Here is a 22,683-nt window from a genome sequence, read left to right as displayed (position 1 = left end):
ACTTGACAATTAAAGTTTATTGCCATGGTGTAATGAAAGCGTCAAAGGTCAAAGTTTTCATCAAAATAATACAGGGACAGGTACTGTGGAAGTCTTTCAGAGTACGTATACATTTTCGCGAGCAAAAACTGAATTCCTGCCATAATTTATTGAGACGTTGCCTGTTATTAGCAAGTTGAACTTAGCATAAAAAATTGGCTCTTTAATGTATTTTGATCAATTTTACTTTATGAAGTTGTGTGTGTTTTAGTTAAGTTTATTCTTGTGGACAGTGTGTCCTAGTAGAAACTAACTGGAAGTTAGATTTATTGTACAAACTTTCCATAACTTTTGTGATTTTAGCAGTATACTGGTTAGGGGAGAGGAGGGGAGTACAGCATTCTATGTAACATGAGTAATAGAGCAATACAAATTTGGATTGATCTATCAAAAAAGTTGAAGTCTATAACTTCAAAACCCACATTCACCAGACATTTGAAAAGGGAATTTATTAACTCGTACTAGTATTATATAATCTATTCACGTATCCATCTCAGCATCATTAGGATATAAGTACTGTATATTTAATCCTTACATATATACTGTATTATTTATATTTGTGCATTTTTCTTTTCTTCCCGGGAGTCTCCTACCATGTTAAGTCTTTTTAAGACTTTATAGGAGACTTCCTTTCCCATTGTACACAATTGGCGATAAAACAAATAAAAGAATCATGAGTAGAAACATGAAATTGTAGTTTAATTTGACAAAAGTTCATCATACCCAGACATGTGTGCAATAACATTAAAAGCAGTAAAATGGATACTCTTCTGAGGGCTTTTTATGCTATATTTTTGGTCTCTGTAAAAAATTATGTGAGCACTTTAAAATTAATGCTGACACTCCTTGTGCATTACTTTATTTGTAACTTCACGGATGAAGATAAACAGGTTCCTGTGTCTGATAACAAGCAAAATTAGAATTAATTTAGAATTAGAATAAATTAAATAAATGCTTTGTTGATGAATGAATGACACATTACTTCTCACAGACTCACAATAAAATACAAACAGCTATATAGTGTGCTAACAAGTATCTCTATCCTTCACTGGCGATGACAAAATGTTACCTGGTGTTTGATGATAAGCAAAACGGAATGACACACCAAGAGAGATGACACAATTATCACAAAAGCCGCTCCATGTTGTTGAATAATGTATTTGTTGTACCTTCATTTGCATTCATATATTATTTAAATATTAAATAACAAAAATTAAATGTTATGGAAATTATTTACACGATATCGTCATTTGCTTATTCTTTTGTGTTTCTTCTTCTTTTTCTTTTTACGAACGTTCTCACTCGTTGTATTTATATGATCATCTTGATTTTCTAACACTACATTCGTTGTATCTTCATGAACCTCTGAATGTCCACATTGCCCTATATGATCTCCATTTCCCACACTCTGTGATATCTTGGATTCTAGTTTGTTTCTACTTTGACTTCTGTTCATTTTCTTCTTTTTCTTCTTTCTTTCTTGAAGTAGTTCTTCCCTTCCTACATCTTTGCTGTTGGGGATAGTTGAGATCTCGTGGTCGTGTACCTTCCTCTTTTTCTTCTTCTCTGCTACTGCTAAATTGATGATGTCAACTCCATTCTCCTGGGCTTCTAATCTCATTAACTTTCCACTTGCAGTAAGTCCATGCCTAGCACCCCTAGCAGAGAGAAAACAGAAAGCCAATTATTGGCTAATATTGATTCCTTGCCACATTTCGAATGAGAACATTTTTACTTGTAAACAATGCCGACAAGATCTCAAGTTCTTGCACTCTTGTGGACCTCCTGTCCTCCTTACAAGGTTTTTTCTTTTTATCTTGACCTCAGATGATCTTTGATGTCTGGTGACCTCAAATACCTTTGACCTCGACAGCAATAGGTAGAATTCTTGTACTTACTATAGGTGAACCCACATACTATATAAAGTTCAAGCTTCACTGAGGTAGTTATCACATTGTTAAGCTCCTCTTTTTGCAGAGTTTGCCCTGTGTTAACCTCCAATGATCTTTGACCGCTACAAAAAAACAATATAAACACACTAAACATAAGTTCACCTAAGCTGTACTTAACAAGGTATCTCATCAACAAAATTTATGATTCACATCTTGCCATGTAATGACCTTTAACCACCACTACAATAACAATAGTATTTTTGTATGCAATAAGGTCGAGAGGGCTGCACACTAAATATGAAATTTATCCAAGCATTAAGTAGGGAGCCATTACGTTATATAAGTTTGCCAATATTTTAAACTATTCTTTGATCACTTCTTAAAGAAAACAAGTAGCAGTTCCATGAGTCAGACAAAATTCCTGTAGATAATTCTCCATTTAAAAGTGGCATGCTCCTACATCTATTAAAACTTCTTGCAACAGACCTCATTGGTGTCTCTATACTACAAAATGGTCTTCTTGCAGAAGTTGTTTTCGGAACTTTCAACTGATTCTAAAATGTGTCACGGCTGAAATGAATGGAGCAAATATTAATAAGAGGCTTAGTAATTATTCCCCTTCACACCTTGAATCTGATGTACCAAACGTATCTCTTACTTGTGGGCTGTGCGACCTTCGCATGCCTTGAGGAGGGTTTCATCTAGGTCTGCCCGATGAGGCAATTCATCATCATCATCTCCATCTTGACCGTCATCGTCAGAGTACGGTTGACTTGTTTCATCTTTTATCTCTCCATGATTTGTGAGGACTGAACTCTGTCAAAACATAATTTAAGGAATAAGTTAAAAAACGAGTCACGTAACAAAACCACTATTTCAGTTTCTCAGATAGTTATAATTTCTATCAGAGAAAGAATCTGGACAAAATGCTCGAGGAATTGAAATTAGACAGCAATCTATCTGGGGTGCTCTCTTTCCCTTCAGAACACTTTATATGAAGACCTGTAATGAACAGATTTTTATACCTCGTTTACTGCTCCCCTTCTAAATGATTAAATGACTGTGGACCTCAAAATGCAAGAAAGGCACTGTTAGCAGAGGATGTGTTGTCACTCCCACTGACATGGTGGCACAGACCTTCTTCACTCAGCAATCTCTTGATGAGAACAGTTTCCTTTGTTATTTTGTCTTTTTGTGTTTTCATAGCAGAAATGAACAGATTAGTGATACTGGAAACAAAGCTTGTATAATAAAGGTAGTGTTCTAGTACAACAATATTTAACGAGCAGTATCTGAAGTGCCATCTTTATCCTAGAAAGGAAAGGGTAATACATCGTACAAACAATCATAATTAACAAGATTTTTTTCTACCTTCCTCTTCTTTACAGGGTAGGTGGAACATCTGTCTCATGTGGAGACACCATAAAACAAAACAAAAAATATATACAAACCTTCATAAATATACCATATTTTAGGGGTTTATTCTCTGGTAAGGAGGACTGTTTTCTGTTCTTCTTCTTTTTCTTTAGTTTCCATTTCTTGGTGGTTATCAAATCTGAATTGTCTTCTATTTGCTTCATTTCAACTCCATCCTGCCAAAAAACAGAGCAAAGAATGTTTTAGTAACTTAAGATGATTCATTAATATAGAAACTAGTCAAAACTTAAAGTAATCATTGTTTCTTTGCCTGTGGCAGAGAGTAATAGCCTGTAGAAGAGATAGACTTAATGCTTAACAGTACCAGAGTATCACTGTGCTGAGTAGTTCGCTTACATACAGTAATACAATGATGTATTGTGGCCAATGCAGTAAATATGTAAAAAGCCAAAAAACAACAACATGCCACCTTTTCCATTGTGTCCTAGGGCAACCAGTGACAACTTTGGAATATATTTATTATTTAAGTATTAAGAAGATGCAATCTGGCACAAGTTGCACACTGTATGTCCACTGTATACAGTATGTTTTGTTATGGAATACGATACATCACAGTACATGTATCTAACACACTGTGATGGTGTTAAAGGCCTGTGCTGAATGTGGACCGTTACCGCAGCGGCTTGCAACAATTATAAGATGTAGGTACATTACACTAAATGTGAAGTAAGTAGAACCGAGAAGCAAAAACCTGGGCTAAATTTTGGTATAGTTTTCACTTAGGTCATATAGGATATTAGATACAGTGCAGTATGGTATAAAAGCACATAAGTGTGTTGAAGCTAGGCCTGCACAAAATGTTCATATGTAAATACTGTATGGTCAGATATAATTGCAGTAAGTGCCGGTGCTGTGGCCCAGTGGCCGGTGGCATTTCAAGCAATGCGGCTTAGCAATCGGGAGGTTTTGGGTTCGATACCCAGCCCGGTCAAAGTAAAGTGGGTTTTTCCATCCAAGAGCAATCTACGGTTTTTCCCATCTGAAATGACTTTCTTAATTGAAAAGATTTCAAATTTGAGTTCAAATGTTTAATTGAAAGCCACCCGACGTGTAAGTTGTAATTCATAAGCCCAGGTTTCTCCCACATTTGTGGTCGCTGAAGCGTCGTAAAAATAACTGCTGATTATTATTATTATAATAATTTCTGCACCCACACTTTTTTTTCTTATAGACTGTACTTTCATGACATAGTTTAAAGCACTTGTACTGACAGTATGAGCAGCGTAGACATCCTGCAAACTATCAGATTTAACAATTAAGAACCATTCATACTGTCAGTATGAGTGCTTTGAAGCACGATATGGGAGGACAGTATAGAGTGGTAAAAGCATTGCGAATTTTAAATGTTCCCAACTGGCTGTATTTCTGCTGTGCAAGAGTATTATAAAGCTTGGCATAATTTTTTATTTATGTTGATGTACTGTCTCGTGGGTTTAAATAACAGTTGGGACACATAAATATTCAACGAAATGCCTATAAAGTTTTGCGCTAGATATTTTATATGTTAGGAAAACTTATGCAATAGAAACAGTTGCAAATTTAACCTCTTAAAGATCTGCTTTATTGGCTCCAATTATAGCACGCTATAGCTAGGAATGTTTTGTGATTACATAATTGACCTGCCATGGTCATAAATAGACCTCTGGCTCAACGATTAGCCAGCATAGCTTCTTACTAGGCCATTGTGTAAAGACTGTGTGGAAATATGTTCATGTCTACAGTGTAGTTAATCATAACAGCGTTCACACAAAGACCCTCATACAAGAAAAAGTATGTGGCAGGCCTTGCAGACTAGTTCAGTTTATGAACAAGCCAGGTCGATTACGTAATCTCAAGAAACTTTCCATGATAGCGTGCTATAGTTGGGGTCCATACAGTAGACCTTTAAATCAGCAACTTGAATGTTATATGCTTCCAAGAAGAACCGATATATTATTCAACTACCACTATGTCAATGGTACTGAATCTTCGTTTCGACTACCCTAGAAAATGTACCAGTTGAAAGATGTAAATTTATACCTCCAAATTCTCCACTATGATGTTACTAGCAGCTTTCTTGTAGACATGGTCCCACCAGTTAAAGCAAAGGTCATCTGCTTTATTATGTCCAACCTGAAACAGAAGAATCAAAATTAGCAAAATCTAATATTCGCCATATTTGGAGGAGAGGGTTGGATTGGGGTTATGGGGGGAAGTGGAGTGGGGTGACGGTTGACATGTGGGTGAATCAGTGTTCAGAAGTAAACAAACCTCCTCATAGTGTGTGCTATTACTGCATATATGCTTCCTGTTTGTTAAATTTATTGAGAATATGGCTCAACTTGCTAACACAAAAACCTAACAGACATTTTAGGGCACATATCGTTATAAAGGTCTCTGTAGTACTGCACCTGCTTACCGGTAAATGACATCTTATATTCTTTATCCAAATAGTATTTTTGGCACTTTTTGCTGTTCAATTTAAAGCTACAGAAAGAGCACCTGACAAACAAGCGCAGGGCTACATATATAGGTAGGAATCGAACCCCTGGATTTAGTTCACAAACCGAAGTCAGTACCACTCTACCACAGTGATTCTACTAGTGTGTGAATGCGTATAAATTGGCGTAGTATCAGTAACTGTCATTGAGGGCATATAGCCCAAGTGTTATGATTGTCCAGAGTGCACCCCTGATGCTTTGAATATGACAATATACACAGAATAACCACTCTTTTTAGAACGGGGGTTCCGTTTGTGACACAAGATCCGGGGGTCTGATTCCTACCTTCGCCTGATGAGTCCCAAAAGGACGAAACCGGTCGTGAAGTGGAATTTTCCTGGTGTGTTGTTCTTTATCTATTTACTATATATCTGTCATACCACTTGCTACACATTCATTAATATATATATATTTATCTATATATTTATATATATATATGTATACTGTACGATTGTCAAAGGGAGGTAATGACTGCGAAAGTTGGAAGTAGAAGATCAGTGTACATACTGTAACTACTGTAAATTTATGTAAGTTTACCATCGATGTAGATCTCCTTTTCGGGCAGTTAGTCAGTCACCGTACGGGCCGACACCATGGCTAATGTATCTACGGTGACTCACACACTGATTTATAAACACAGTGATATATACTGTAGGAACCTAACAGTTAAACTAGGACGGTATAACATTTTCTTTGTTAACATTTTACGCCCACGTTGGACAGTAATATCCATACTCAGCAAATTCACCAACACGAGACAAAATATTTGAGTATTGTAATTTGTGAATGCGATCTATAGGAGCATAGCGTTCAGTCGGGCAAATCCAAGCTTTTGTCCCCTTTGCACCTCAAAATTTAAAAACCATTCAAATAGCTGGAACTGTAGGTATCACTTTAAAGCAATATGTAGGTCTGAAGTTTTGGATTTCCCAAAGAGATCTCTTGAAATGTTACAAGTTAAGGTTCTAATTACTTGTGCATAATTTGCATCTATAGTTAATTATATGGGTGTGACGTACAAAAAGGGACATTTGAAGTTTTATCAGTTACAAGTGCATTCAGTAAATGTAATTTTAGACACATTGGGAATGTTAATGACCCATCCTTTGTAAACTTTTGATAACTGCTTTAAAGTTTTGCTATTTAATTGATTATGCTAAATAGATTTATAGATTTATTTCCAACTTTGAACGTCCCATATGTAACAATTTAAAGATTTGGTAAGGATGAAGTTGATATACTGTATCTCAAAAATACCTTGTAAAAGTTGTAATTATTAAAAATGGACAGTTTATCAAAACAAATCAAAAATAAAATTGCAATTGATCTAAGTTCCTGAAAGACAATCAGCGACTACTTGTTTGTGAACTCTGAAGATTTAAGGACAGTACTGTAGCAGTGAGTAATGAATGGTACCACTTGCTTCTAAGAAGTTTGTACGTCAGTTTCTAATGGTGGCGCCATCTAATATTCCACAATGCTGAAAAAGGTTGAATAATTCTCAACATCTTCAATTGTGAACTGTAGCAAATGTGTCAAAATTAATTCAAACAGTTGCTACATGGCAACATTTGTCAACTTACCCCTGCTTTATCAAATTTAAGACTTGGTTTTAAGGCCTCTGCAATTCCCGATTCATTCCTCCCGAGTCCCTTACCTGAAAGAATTTGAAGTACAATGAAGACAGGTGTCAACCTAATGAGAAAGCATTTACAATATATATATATATATATATATAGGATTCGAACCCGGGCCTCCCACTTTATATGTGGACACCCTAACCACAAGGCTATGGAAGCTGATTGTATGTCCAGAGGTTCAAAACCGGTCAGGAAGGTCGTTATTCCACTGTAGGCATTTGTCACCTGTATCGAACAATACTAGTTCTGTTTTGGTAACATATTTGCCTTACTCTAGAGATCAAACATGATGTTGACTAACTCGAAATCATTTGTGATTCCTAAAGCCGGATACTACAGTATATGTACAAATTATACTTCACTCATATACTCTTCAGTTCAATATTAATATATTTTCACAATACCATTTTATTTCGATCAGTTACACTGTATTCTGCACAATGGTAGAATGTGCACATTATGGAATCATTTGGCAAGGTGGGGGGAAGGGGGGCAGGGGAGGGGGGTGTAGGAGAAATTTATGTTGGGACTGATAGAGTTATTGTTAGTTGTTGTGGAAGTTTCCCTGAACTTGGCTTGAAAGTTTACTGCACAATTTAAAACTTTAGCTCATCTGGATTTTAAGCTTAAAATAATAGCTTTAAACTGTAAAAGACAGGAAGCACTTGGCAGTTAAAAAGTGTGCTCCATACCAATTAAAACAAGGTTATACCGTTTGCATCAAAAAGTTGTTTCCGTTCCTATATTAAGGACACAACACCAAGTTAAAAGGAGGTTACAGAACAGCCAAACTAAAGCATTTTAAAATGATTTGATAGCTTATGTATAGCTCTTAGCTTGTTCCATTCCAGTCAAACACAAAGCTGTTTAGTGGATGCAGTTCAGTCCATGTTACCTTTAGGCTATAGAGTACTTTACATGATATGTTAAATGGTCGGGAGAGGGGTATTTACGGCTGGAATGATTAGTACAGTAATCACTATTGAAAGAAAATGTTCACAGTTACTACCCACTACAACAAGTAGCATGGTGGGCTCATAATTGACGCACTTAAGGATTGGATTGACGATGTCTGTCAACATAAAATCAAAATCACTCAACTGCATGCATTTTTCATATGTGTAGTTCCTCACAAATGTAATGATCTCAAAATATTTATTGTTCTGTGCCTACGCAACGTACAATTGAGAAGAATTTGAACACAAAATGTCTGCTGTGTCAAGTTCTTTCATACCCCTAAATTGACACATTCGTCGATAAGCTAACTGTAGAGTAGGCCTAAGTATACATCCATTGACTTTGGATGCTGTTTGCTATGCTCTGAACCTCTTGGCTCAGACAGGTCAGGTCCCAGAGAGTAGTTGTATCATATTGAAATAATTTTGGTAAGTTTTTGGGAGTAAGATTTCCAAATGTCCAAAATACGTGTAAAACTGGGGGGAGGGTGGTAAAAGCTTAATAGAAACCACAATTTGGTCAGCAAATAGCTGAAATGGATTCAAACTCATGAATATGTAATTATGCTTGACTGCAAAAAGTTTAGGTGGCCTGCTGTATCGTTGCTAGTTATAATTGAAGGTGCGTCAATTACGGGGGTGCGTCAATTACGAAGCCTTTACTATACAACTTACAAGTGTATTAGAAATAATAGTAATATGTACTTAATTATATTAACTAGGCAGAGGGGTAGTCTAAACAATGAAATGTTAGCCTTAACCTAGGCTTGTCCGACTGGTGATAACTGTATGTAACTTAGAGGTTTAAGTGTTACCCTCACATATAATATTACAGAGGATGAAGACTAGGATATTGTTACTGTTAGGACTAGGTCTCAATACATTGTGGCTATGGCCACTGTAGTGTAAGTAGGCTATCACAGTTCACACACACTGACACAGTATCAATTATATTTGAAATAGTACCAGAAGTCCAGCCTTGACTTTCTAAGAGTCTTTTGCCGAAAGTATACTTTTCAAAGTTAGTCATTTTTTAAATCAACGCATATTTCAATGTAACTGAGGTTGGCGTCCAAAACCCCAGGGAAGAACAGAAACCGAACAAACTAATTTCCGAAAGCAATGAGATCTTGACGTTGATAAAATCATGTAATGTGATATAGCCTATACATTGGTTTAATTCATTGCACTTGCTGTACGAGCGTGGTCATAATTGCGCAAGAACTCAATGTCTATGGAACGCGAAGGATGCAATATTCTCGATCAGAAAAATTGATTTCATTATTTTTACAATTGTTACCATATGGTAAATTTAAAAATAAAGATCGCTCGATGGATTATAGATCTGATGATTGTATCAAATTTAATGACGACAGCTTGTGTTAAAAATTGAGTTATAAACTCATCAAACAACGGCTGTTACTAAATTATGAATGCCATGCAAATAATATTAGAATAAAAAACTTTCAAAAATAGGATATGTGACCTTACTAACATATCTTGCATTACTTGTGTCATGCTATAGTACCATTAATTCAGAAACATTTTCATCCTGGCAGTGAAAAGGGTATGATTTCTTTATGCATCAAGTTTTTTAAAGAGCTAAAAAATTGTGGAGTTTATTTGAGTATCTAGCATATTTGCGGCCAACACAGCATACATTTAATGTTGCAGTAAATTGTTTACGTATATCATGGAAGGTACCGTAGCAATTTTTCTACTTTCTTTTTGAGTAATTATTTAGAATAGATACGTACTGGTGCCTACTGTGATAACTAGAAGCATGAATCATCCGTGTAGCCTCAAAATATATGCAAGAAAATCAAGTTCTATAGGCATACCGCGTATTTAAATTACCATAACTGTACAGTCACCAACGAGTTTTTACTGTGTGATAGTTCATCCAGATTTATTAACCTCGATGACAGGCACCATGCATGGGCGCACAGTGGTATTATATCTTAACCTTCACAGTTCCTGTGATCTCAATATGCTACCTGGTTTGAATTTCCATTTAAGTGTACCTACATTAACTTCTCGGCCTTTTGGCTAAGATCATGTGTAGTATCTGTTCCCTCTCGAGGGGAATGGTGATGCACACCCGACGATGATCACACAGTCACAGTCCCGATGCAAGGGAACTGGGGTTGAGAGCGGATCAGTCGTTCGGTAGTTTGGTTTTCGTGCCCAGGTTCTTTCCTGGGCGACATTTTCTTAAAAAGTATGTTAACTTTAGCATGCCAATTCTGCACGATAATACACCTATACATCTGACAGGTATGACATGCATCATATAGAACAACCTCGCACGAAACTTCAAAAGCAATTTTTTTACAACTTTGCTGTCAGATCTAAGTATAGGCCTATTTTATAGTCTGACAATGCCTTAGAATCCGCTATTTGACGTCCAAACTTGTATATATAAAAATATTTCTTCCTCCCCCCTCAGTGAGCATCAGGTTGGTGTGGAAGGGTGGAGAATGGGACCGGGTAAAAGGGAATATTTTTAGATGAAAGAAAACTGCAGTTGATCAATTATTTGAATGCAAATTTTTTTAAAAATTGACTGAAAGTGAGGGATGTAACTCACATGCTGATTTTATAGAAATTTATAGAATTTTCGGAATGAGTACCGTCACTTCCAAGTCCTGTCTGGGTGCCGGTTTTGTTATGCCAAAAACTAAGAGTAGCTGCAAAAATCAGTTTGAAATTTTCAATTCTATTTCAGAAAAATGTCACCTCACCCACACTCAGTTCAATCCTTCACTGTACTGTACTGTACTTAGATTTCGGGGTGGGGGGTTATCATATAGAGCCATAATATATATTGTTAATTTGTCTATACAATTCTGGCAGCTCGGATTAGCCAACACCTTGAAAAGAAATAGGTTAAGTGACGTCAAACCTATGGACTTCAACAATGTCAATTCCAGTGAGTGTGAATTCGTCATACCAAGGTCGTCAAAATATCAAAGTAGATCCTTTTATGCGTTTTTTCTTTTATACTTTTTTTTGTCTACTATATTTAGCAAGTTATGGGCGGTAGTGCGTAACAACAATGCAAACTTTCTTGTCACGAACTTGTACGTGGTAAGGAAGAGCTCTGGTAACGTTAACGAACAATTTCATGTATATAGTGACGTATCTTCCCCTTCCCCCACCCCCCTCGCCACCATGGTCATCCATTCCTATAAGTCATTCCCAAAATGTCATTCCACGTAATGTAACTCTATTTTCTGGGATTTCCGAGAGTAATTAAGACCAGTGAGGAGCAATGTGTCCATGAAAGGGATCGTTCCAGAGACAGACAATGTAAAATCCACGCTGTTCGTTGGAGACTACATATCAAACACTCATAGTGTCATGAATCATATGTAGATGTGTGTAAATACTCTTAAACGTATATAGAGTGTGATTGGCTGCCGTCAGGCTTTCTTGTGACAGAAACATTAAGTTTTGATTGAATAAACGTGACATGTCCTTTAGCTCGTGTATATATGGCAGTTTTGTAAGCCAATTCAGTCTTACTTATAACTTTACCCTGTAAGGTATCAGTGTGTGCAAGGCACGTAAAACATATCAATGTCTATGATTATATTTAACATTCAATAAAACGTCACCCTTTAAGTAACTTGACATTTAGTCCTATATTATAAGTGAAGTAAATAAGTAAATTATGATGAAATCAATTACTCCGCTATTATACCAGACATAATATTAAAAAATATATAAAAATATCATTTCTTCGCCGTACAAAACGTTATGAGGATGCGGTTTTGACTTAGTGATGCAGAAAATATCCATTAGTATTTGCGAAGCAATCAACTTTCAGCAACCGAACTTTTTCTTTAAATCAGACGATGACATTTTTATCATTGGTATTACCAATAAATAGTCTGGTTTTCCCACTCTCGTCATTTTTCTGTGAACTGACATATAATAAGTGATATCAGTCCATTTAAATTATTCAACCTATGGTTTAACGTCTCATCCGGTTATGTACTAACAATTTAACGGTATTTTAAAGGCTTCCGTAACCAGAGACGTTTTTAGCCAACTTAAACGATTCAACTGTTTATTCGATAATATTGTGTAGAGTCGCGAATAGCACACACACAAAAACAAGACTATAGCATTTCGGTATTTAGTTGGTGTGCTGCCGGTTAAATATATATAGGCAATCAAAGGGTTTGTCTCTTTGTAGAATTGACATATAGTTAGAAATAAGTATTTTGCCATGGATGCCTTCTTGGAACTGAAGAGAAGTCTTGGCTACAGCGGAGCACACAGTGTAAGGGCCAGGCCGCACAGGTAAGATATCGACATGGTGCAGTAATAATTCAATTTACAAATAATAAATAATTACAAATAATTTATAATTACTAATAATTTCAAATATTTACAAATAATAAATAATTACAAATAATTTATAATTACTAATAATTACAAATATTTACAAATAATATTTCAATTTACAATTTACAAATATTGCAAGTTCCGCCCGGGCTCATTCAGCAGTAGCACAGCTTCCATGATGCAGTGACAATAGTAGAAACATGATCAGCCTGGAAGGAAAGTATTGGTTGAAAAGGGACTGTGGGTGGCTCTATTTCTGTTCACCGGCACTTTATTGAAATGCTTATCGACCGAAGTGTAATTTCTTGCCAATCGCCTTAATATTTTGTAATGCCCTCCTCCGTGCACGTCTTTCTTGATCACGACCCGACGGTAACTCGACTGTCGTTACTCGTGGAAAATCGTGGACAGTCCGCGGGCAGTGTCGGTGGGTTGAAGACTATAAGACTGATCGTCATTTTAACCAGTTTTAAGTTGCGTCTGTGACAGAGCATTCTGAGTATACATACGCAAGGCTAATGCGTCATTGTTCCAGACATAGCCTAATGTGGGCAAAAGTAACGAAACATTCCGCTGGTGACAAGCTGGGCGACGAAAACCCAAGAGGCAGGGAGAAGTGTAAACTGAAGTGTTATGGAAACGTCTGACGGCTTCCCATTATCCATATAGATAAGAGTGCCCTTTATGATAGAGAGTACATGAATCTCAGTTATTCCTTTCGTGATACTAAAACTATATAACATTACATAACAGTAACCCCTTTCACCGTCTCTAAAAGTTCGTGACAGTATGCCCTGCCTTGCCCGAACCCAACCCCTACCACGTACCTAACCCCTTACCACCCAGCGCCCTCCCCCTTTTTGAGTAAAGATACTTCCTAGATCGCAGGAAATGACCCTTTCCGGGCCTTGCTAATTTGCAGATAAACGAAGAATAAATAGGTGTCATCGCCATTTTGTCAGAAAATTAAACCAACAAAATGTGACAAATGTCAATAGGTAGATGAGAGCGCAATAAAAAAAAGTCAATAATCGCGAATAAGTAAAAAGTAGTAAAAAGCTGAAAAGGGAGCCAGCAGTCCATTTGACTGTATGGACGCTCCGCCACTGCCCCCCCCCACCCATCCTCAAACCCCTCTTCCACCACCGATGTAATCCTCATCCGCCACCTCTGTATTGGAGTTATTGAGATATTTTTGGATGGGGAAAGAGAAAATAACACTATACTGTGTGAATTGTGGGAGCAACCTCGCCAGCCATTCTCCCTTCCCAAAGGCTCCTTTCGCGGAATCCACGCCATATCAAAGCCCGCCATTAAGCCCAATACGTAGGCTCCTATATATACTATGCGTGAATTTGCCATGGGCTTCGTTGAAATATATTCAATGTTTACTTGTTTCTTTTCAAAACAGAAGTGCTATCAGTCACGGTGATAGTAAAAAGAATACAACGACATGCTGTGGCTCGCCAAAGACCACAGATACAATGCATGCAGAAGCACCAACAACATATTTTAACACCACCACAGTGACCACAGATACAATGCATACAGAAGCACCAACAACATATTTTAGCACCACCACAGTGACCACAGATACAACGCATACAGAGGCACCAACAACATATTTTAGCACCACCGCAGTTATGACGTCACAGAATAACGAAAAGGTTACCACAAAATACATACCTGTAGCAAGTAATGGCCAGAGTGGATCAAGATTGGTTGTACTGGTGACTATACCAGTCATTGTTCTAGCCGTCTTGTTGTTAATGTTAATTGGTTTCTACTGGATGAAGTCTACAGCTAGGTAAGTCTATGCTCCATGCAGATGCTAATATTGCATTGCTTGTAATGTAATGGCCTTCACCCGCTCGTCCAATTCATTGTTAACACGTAGACGACCTTTGACCCTCGTTGACTAACGTTAATTTGATATAGTTAGGTGACCGTGAAGTCATCAAATATAATCAGTTGCACAATTTTAGGATCGCTATGAAAAGTTTTCTTCCTATCTCGATTACTGGACTTAATCATGCCTATGGTCAATCTCCTATAGTTATAACGACTAAGGTAACATTATAGTTTCCAACGCCGGTTGAACCTATCTTCCTAACTTCCATTGGAGCATACAGTATAAGGACAAAGATAATAGTTAATATATTTTTAACTCAAGATTCTTGAGAATTTTTTTATGTAGGTGTAAGGCATTAAAGGAGATTAATTATATAAGACAATTTACGGTTTAGAGTTCAAGAATGCAGATGACTGTGTACAAAATATATGGCACATTCCGTCCTCTGCTCTTAAAGCAGCACTTTGCGTCATTTTTCCATGATTTTCTCAACCTGATTGACCCCACTATGCCATAACGACATACATAATAAGCTTATCTATTCAACTCTAACTTCAAATCGTGGAATAAAATTCGCAACGGCTTGCTTTCACCTACAAACCTCCCGAGCAACGAGTGATGACGTCAGTCCAAATAAGTACATACTAGTCTAGAAATGGGTTCATTATTTCCTGCATCGTTTCTGCATATACAAATTACTCTAACTTACAAGTAAACAACGTTTCATGTCAAAGAAATTGAGTGTAAATTAATGTGTTTATTCTTTGTTTCTAGAAATCTAAAGTTTATATTATTCTGTTTTTTTAACAGATATCGCAAGAGAAGGAATCGAAACTCTACGAGTGGCAACGAAGAAATAAAGGTCAAAGGTACGCATTCCTAAAAATGTATCATAGTTTTTTGACATGATGCAGTTATGGTGTAAATAATTAACAGTTGTGAATTCACTATTTATAATCATCTTTGATAACAGGCTATTACATAATCGTAGATTGCGAAGACAAATGCTACAAAGTTACAAAAAAATTGCACGGGTTTTAGAAAGCCAAAATTATAGAAAACCAAATAGCTGCTTTCTCTGAACTGAAGAATTAGGTGAACATGCTGGAGAACTTTGCAGAGTTTATACGGTAGCTAGACCCGGCTGGAAAAGAACAGTAAGCAAAAATGGCGGGAAAACTGAAAAGAAAAGGAAAAGGAAAGATGCTTCAATAAAACAAGACAATATGTTGATATATTACCAATGTGTCGAAATACTATGATATCGTAAAAGGAAAACGTATTTGTAAATATTATTATCAATATCATTATCAATACCACTGTTGAACTGTGAAAGAGAAAAATACTCTTTGCGCTTGTTCACCGAATTAAACAAACTGTCGGTCAAAATATGACTGAAATTAAAAACAATTTATGACATCATATAAAATTTGCTTGACACTTAAGCTTTGTTGCCAAAAATGCTCCCGATCACTTCACGCATCTGCCCTGTGGTCAAGTCGTACATGAAAAGGTGGAAATAGTGTTTGCCTCCCTCGCTTTTGTTAAAGACCACCGTTAGTTGACTATTATCACGTATAGCTGTCTATTGTTCTACAATTGTGCCACCTATTTATTTGTTGCATCGCCATATTGTTGTGATCAGAATACAGTTCCGAAATCTTGTATCATTTATCTAGTTACACTCAGTACTGCGGACACATGCACAACTAAAATAGCTCTTATAAGAGGTCAATTAAATCTCACTTCGTATAGAAGACCCACAGTTTATCAGTAATATTTGGTAATGTATAAGTACAGTGACGTAGTGCTGCAGCAGAGTTCAGTATGTCCTATACTCGTATCTTTATAGATTAGTTCAACTGAATCGTACTGAAATGAGGAGAAAGTGTCTTTTTCTTCGTTGTAAGTGGGCAAAAATGCCTCTCCCATCAAATTAGATAAATAAGTGATACGATCGTTAATGGCGAAACTGTTTTCAAATGCATATAGGGTGGGTATTTTGTAGCTTTCATATGTTTATTAAATATCATATTTTACAGATTTGGAAGCCGGCAAAGGAAAGACCAATTCCAATGGTGAAACGGAAGTGCCATTTAATAACTACACTGATGCTGGTAAACAGTCTGGAATTAAGTCCAAAAGCAACGGAAATGAAACAAAAAATACTTCAGCAGGCCAGTATGAAGAGGTTGACAAAAATCAGCCAAAACCACATATAGGAGGCAGCCAGGGATATGAGGAGGTATCTAATAATAAAACTCCCTTTTACCATACATTGGAACCCGATTCGACCTCGAATGAAGCGGTGACGTCACACCAAGATGTCGGATATGATCAGCTTAACAGAGGTGACCCTTCCAGTAAAGCTAATGTTAATGCCACTACTAGTGCAGGGTATGACCAACTGAATGCAACTGCAAAGAGAAACACGTATGACTTACTCAACAGAGAAAGTAAACCAGTATCTCAAAATGATGTCATCGATGCTAATGAATATTCAGAGCTGAATGAGAAAATATCGTCAGCTTCAGCATCGTACGACAAGCTTAACCACAAGGCCGAGCTCAGTGGGAGTATTGAAGCGGTGACGTCACCCCAAGATGTCGGATACGATCAGCTTAACAGAGGTGACCCTTCCAGTAAAGCTAATGTTAATGCCTCTACTAGTGCAGGGTACGACCAACTGAATGCAACCCCAAAGAGCAACTCGTATGACTTACTCAACAGAGAAAGTAGACCAGCATCTCAAAATGACGTCATCGATGCTAATGAATATTCAGAGCTGAATGAGAAAATATCGTCAGCTTCAGCATCGTACGACAAGCTTAACCACAAGGCCGAGCTCAGTGGGAGTATTGAAGCGGTGACGTCACCCCAAGATGTCGGATACGATCAGCTTAACAGAGGTGACCCTTCCAGTAAAGCTAATGTTAATGCCTCTACTAGTGCAGGGTACGACCAACTGAATGCAACCCCAAAGAGCAACTCGTATGACTTACTCAACAGAGAAAGTAGACCAGCATCTCAAAATGACGTCATCGATGCTAATGAATATTCAGAACTAAATGAGCAAATAACATCAGCTTAATTTAGCGTCGTACGACAAGCTTGACCACAAGGCCAAGATCAGTGGGAGTATTGAAGTTAACGACAATATGTTGAAACCCTCGTCCAATCAGAACACGCCATGAGAAAATGAACATGCGCATATTATTCCCTTTCCGATGGATGTAAGTGAATTGTAGATAATGTTTATTTCTGTGATTTCTAATAACGCGACCAACACATCTTCTTTTAACTTCATACAAACAGCATTCACTCAATGGATGATATTCATTACCATTTGCCTTCGCACTATTTTTTAATGCATTAAAAACACGGTAATAGATGTCAGAAAAGTTTTCTTATTTTCTATTTCATAATGTAGCCTATATAGTACTATTGAGTTAATGTTACATTTGTGGAATTAAAAAGGTCATTTGATCAAATAAGGTCTAAAGGTCAAACTTGCAAAAAAATGAAATGAAAATGTTGTATCTACAATATTGAATATATTAACATGACTTAATCATAGCAATAGTTTCAGTAGCAACCATATTATAACATTCTTAAAATAAACATATGAAAAGTAAAACTGAGGGAAAGTTAAAAAAAAATCATATCATAGTGGCACTATGACGTCACAGATTTACAAAATGGCAGCTTCCTGGCATATTTAGAGGAAGATATCAGATACAACATAGTTTGAGTTCAGAACATGTGTTTCACAAGAGAAGTTCTTTGCAAACCTCACCGTGTACTTTAAAGTTGGTGATGAAACACAGCGCATCAAAACCTATATCAAAAGTAGTTTTATGTGAGGAAATTGTACGTTTTCGATATAACTTGATATTACAAATCATATAACAATCAGTGGAGTTAATATGCTTTAGTTTAATTCAATTGATTCACCTCAAATGTTGAAAGGTTTCGATCTACTATTTGCAGGGAATATGAAAATGTGTTCGGGCAACGGAAGATTTAGAATCGAACGTCAACGTACATTACCCACGATAAGTGAAAGCTCACCAGTATATTATATTAGGCCCCAATTTTAGCACCCTAAAAATAAAATTGCTAGAAGTTTTAAAGACTAGTTCTCTGAAATTACGAGAGGCTCTGATCCCTCAAAGTAATTTCAAATTATATGAGGAGTATTAACATAGATGATTTAATTTCTCAGTGCGCGTGTAGGGGATGGGGGGGGGTAAAGTAAAATGGTGGTTAAAACTGGAGAATGACTGACCATTATTTGAATTTCTAGCATATTTGGCATCAACACAGCCGGTGCCCTTGATGGTTCATTTGATGACCTAATCTACGGAAGTGTCTTAGTTTGAGAAATTGTTATCTGGAATTGAGTATAATACACATTCTTTCAATTTATTTTTTTTCTATTTTATTTATATATTTTTTGCTTCTTTAGTTTGTATTTCAACACAAAAATCAACTTGTCGCATGTATTTAACTGCAGTGAATAGTCGGTTTCTATGCTATGGCGTCTCCTATAAATCGCTCTTATTCTACTATGATTGTGGTCAGCCATATATGGAGTTCTTGACGCGTTTGACTTTATTCTAGAGCAACAGCGTTAGCTACCGTATACGATCCTTCACTGTGTTTGTGCGTCCACTGAGAGTATACGAGGTCAATCAAAACAAAGTTGTTTGAAAGAATAAGTAAAGTCATGACGCAGCAGTGATATTCAACGAATTGAACATGTAAATTTGCACAAACTGCAGTGTTGTTATTTCCTGTTAGACAATAACGTATATGATCGATCGAGCGTATACCAGAGTTAGACTAAACCTAACATACGGAAGACAATAGATCAAGTGTGTTCCGTGACGTGGTATATTAAAGAAACGTGAAGGGAACTTGACCAGATATGGGAACGCTTTACTATCCCTCATGAAATAATTTAGTGAAAACTGTCTTATTGGACAGCTAAACACCATGTACGTTGTACTTTGTCGTACTACATGAAAACCCCGACTTTGCGAACAAAAAGCTGGGTATACATTACCCGGCGATAACTGAACTTCAACGGGAGTCATCGGCGTGATGTTCACCTTTAGAAAGCAAAAATATAATGAGCCCTCCGTCTGTAAATAAGTTGAATGCTATACCTTACCTTATGAAAAACAGTGAATACAACCTTATTAGACAAAGTAAACGTGATCACGTGCTATCATACAAAAGTAAGCAGACAACGCAAGCGTACCCCATGTCAAATCAGCGAACACTCACTAATCAGGCCAAGTAACGCAACCATACCAAATAAGAAAACAAAATATAAATTTAAAAAAAATGCCACATTTTGAGACTTGATTAAACCTGCCTTATACGATTATATATAACAACGTACTGGCATTAAAGTTTGCTAAAGCGATACTCAACTATGATTTCAGTAACTGGGACGATATTGTCGCACAAAAATAAGTAAAATACCGTTGAACTTTTACATCACAAACATCACTTTCATGATAAATTCTCGTCCAATGAAAATAATTCATTTCAGAACACAATGTGGCACCGTACATTAGGTTTAAAATTACCATTAGTATGTAAAATCGATGTCGTCTGCTAAGACACAGAAGAAGATATACTGGCAAATCTCTCGATACTTGATATAGTATGCCGTCAGTGTCTTTGTACTTTTTAATTATGCAAATTCATTTTGTAAATGAGCGATTCAGTAGGTTGTAGTCATTCTGGTTTACTTCAACATCACTCTCACTGATCTTAACTTGTTGGCCAGTTCAGCTTATCGTATAGTCACTCGGGCTATTGCTCACCAAGACTATATGGCATTGCTCGACATATCAAACTGTGTACAAAACGGTTCTCTTGAGAAATACTGTCACGTGAGGATTGGCTGTATTGGTATTGCTTTACTGAGTTATGAATATTCATTAGCATCTATGACGTCAGGTTTGAGAATCTTCTCTGCTTAGTGAATCACATATGTATTGCTCGTCGAGTTCACATTTAGTTTGTCGTACTCTGCTCTGCAAGTATAGCCTCATTGTCAACTTTGTTATCAAGTTGATTGTAATCGACATTTTGGTGTCACAAAATGATAAGTAACTGGTTTAGTTACAGAAAAAAAAAAAAACAAGAATGTTTATCAAAGCTAGTAATCACCAAGAGAAACAGAGAAGGCTAATAAAGAAGGGAAAAACAACAAGATACAGTTAAGGCGCCACTTAAAGGGACATTCCCAAAATGCCCGGAAGCGTCTCCATCTTTAGGTCAAAACCATGCACATTCCTCGACAAACATAGCACTTTGTATGCATGGAGAAGACATGATTTTCTTTTCAAATTTGGTGATATTTTGTGAAAGCATCTGGCAACAGGGCCGGGAAGGAATGATGTTACCATGGCATAACAGCCGACTAAATAATTTTGTTTTTCTTGAAGCAATTAAACTCACATAATCACCGTAGTGAAAATATTATTTGTATCTAATAATATTTGTATCTAATATTATTTGTATCATAATATTTGTATCATATGTAAATACTATTAAATACAAACATATATGTTTATAATGTTTGTAGCAGACTTGATGTTTTGTTCATGCTTAAAGCTAACCTTTTTTTTGTTGCAGTATGATTATCTTTATAAATAGTATATACGTAACATTAGATGGACCCACATCATTGTTGGGATATATAGCTGAACGGCTAATAACTAATTTTGAGCAGGAATATTGGTGTCACCAAATATCTATTTTGAATAATATATCAAAGGCAATCCACACTATTGTGCAAATTGTTACAGAATAGCAACATAAAAAGCACGCAAATAATTTCTAGGTTTTTTACAGCTTACCCTATATATGTAAGAACAGAAACAAACATTCAAAGGGATATAGAGATACGGCTAGAGAGAAATAGGTGGTTAAATTAGCAACCGCGGCCGGGGGGGGGGGGGGATTAAACTTAAGTATTTCACATTTACAATCTTCTTTTCTAATAAAAGTTTAATAGTTGCCATTTTTTGTAAATACAATTTGTAAAGTCTTCAGAGAATAAAGAGGAATGATTGGTGTAAAGGTAGGGTTTTTTTCGCGTGGTACGCACAATGTACTACTCATATCCTATTATACTATGTTTGTTTTGTTTTCATTTCATTTATTGAAACCACTATAAATATAGCGTATTTATAAAAAAGGAGTACACATGTCAAACTAAAAATAAATAAATATGAAAACCATGATAGATAAGATGTTGAAATGATTGCACATCAAGAAAGCGTTAAAACTATGTACATTACTAGAACTAGGTGAAACAATTAGTAAAAATTAAATGAAAGGTTCCAAATTACCAAATTTAATGTAAATTGCAGCACGGTAGATGAAAAAGTTCTTATAAAGTTGAATTCTATATTTTGGCAAGATATGAGGGTTCCTAAGATTCCCGGTAGCTTTCACCAACAGACAATTAATCGTGAACTTTCGCTTTGGCAATATGAGGATACATACTCCTGCTATACCCTTTCTTACGTATATATACACTTTAAAAAAGGTTTTCCATGATTCATTTCCGTCAATATACGAATTTTTCTCTTTCCAAACGGATGTGAAGTAGTGATTACTCTGCAATAGTGCTTGACATAATATATCAAGTAGCTGCCTACCACCTTTTACGCAGTATAAAGCCACTATAGTCAGAAACCGACTAGTAACGTACACGTGAATATCTTTAATGTACTACACAAAGTTCTGTATTGTATAGTGATTTCGCAAAGGAATTGACAACAACATGAAGAAAGGCAGAAAGAAGGGAAGGGAAGAGTCTATTGGTGGCGGTATTAATAGATCAGAGTGAGTAAAATATGTTAATAAATTAAAGATTGGTAAAAATTGTAGCTACTTGGTATGCCTTTCTATCCTATTGAGTATTGCAACAGAGCGTTCGAAAGATGGATTGCGTAAACGTACAACTTTCTATAAGTAGGCCTATATCCATAAGTTTAAAAT

General features: G+C 36.4%; 2 protein-coding genes and 1 pseudogene across 2 annotated transcripts; 2 read left to right on the top strand and 1 right to left on the bottom strand.

Annotated features, from left to right (window-relative positions):
- Nucleotides 1-654: 654 nt before the first annotated feature.
- On the bottom strand, nt 655-9,624 carry LOC139966617 (G patch domain-containing protein 4-like). The gene is made up of 6 exons (XM_071969841.1): nt 9,411-9,624; nt 7,432-7,505; nt 5,388-5,480; nt 3,383-3,523; nt 2,590-2,747; nt 655-1,697 (listed from the first exon to the last, which is right to left on the bottom strand). Exons 1-6 carry the CDS (start codon nt 9,472-9,474, stop codon nt 1,286-1,288), a joined length of 942 nt encoding a protein of 313 aa, XP_071825942.1. The 5' UTR covers nt 9,475-9,624; the 3' UTR covers nt 655-1,285.
- Nucleotides 9,625-10,473: 849 nt separating this feature from the next.
- LOC139967136 (U2 spliceosomal RNA) lies at nt 10,474-10,550 on the top strand (annotated as a pseudogene).
- A 1,968-nt stretch (nt 10,551-12,518) lies between these two features.
- LOC139966624 (uncharacterized) lies at nt 12,519-21,094 on the top strand. The gene is made up of 4 exons (XM_071969853.1): nt 12,519-12,755; nt 14,212-14,607; nt 15,463-15,521; nt 16,695-21,094. The coding sequence occupies exons 1-4, from the start codon at nt 12,682-12,684 to the stop codon at nt 17,741-17,743; spliced, it is 1,578 nt and encodes a 525-aa protein (XP_071825954.1). The 5' UTR covers nt 12,519-12,681; the 3' UTR covers nt 17,744-21,094.
- Nucleotides 21,095-22,683: the final 1,589 nt, after the last annotated feature.

This window comes from Apostichopus japonicus, chromosome 4, assembly GCF_037975245.1.
Source record: "Apostichopus japonicus isolate 1M-3 chromosome 4, ASM3797524v1, whole genome shotgun sequence".
NCBI lineage: Eukaryota > Metazoa > Echinodermata > Holothuroidea > Aspidochirotida > Stichopodidae > Apostichopus > Apostichopus japonicus.
The sequence above is the reverse complement of the archived record's forward strand: the minus strand, read 5'-3'. Positions and strand labels throughout refer to the sequence as shown.

Bases quoted from the DNA above. Each gene is read 5' to 3' on its own strand.
- LOC139966617 (XM_071969841.1), bottom strand. From the start codon at position 9,474: ATGACTAACTTTGAAAAGTATACTTTCGGCAAAAGACTCTTAGAAAGT. The intron at 7,506-9,410 runs GTACTATTTCAA...AAATTCTTTCAG, and splicing joins AAGTCAAGGCTGGACTTCTG to GTAAGGGACTCGGGAGGAAT. The intron at 3,524-5,387 runs GTATAAATTTAC...GTTTTTTGGCAG, and splicing joins TCATAGTGGAGAATTTGGAG to GATGGAGTTGAAATGAAGCA.
- LOC139966624 (XM_071969853.1), top strand. From the start codon at position 12,682: ATGGATGCCTTCTTGGAACTGAAGAGAAGTCTTGGCTACAGCGGAGCA. The intron at 12,756-14,211 runs GTAAGATATCGA...TTTTCAAAACAG, and splicing joins GTAAGGGCCAGGCCGCACAG to AAGTGCTATCAGTCACGGTG. The intron at 15,522-16,694 runs GTACGCATTCCT...CATATTTTACAG, and splicing joins CGAAGAAATAAAGGTCAAAG to ATTTGGAAGCCGGCAAAGGA.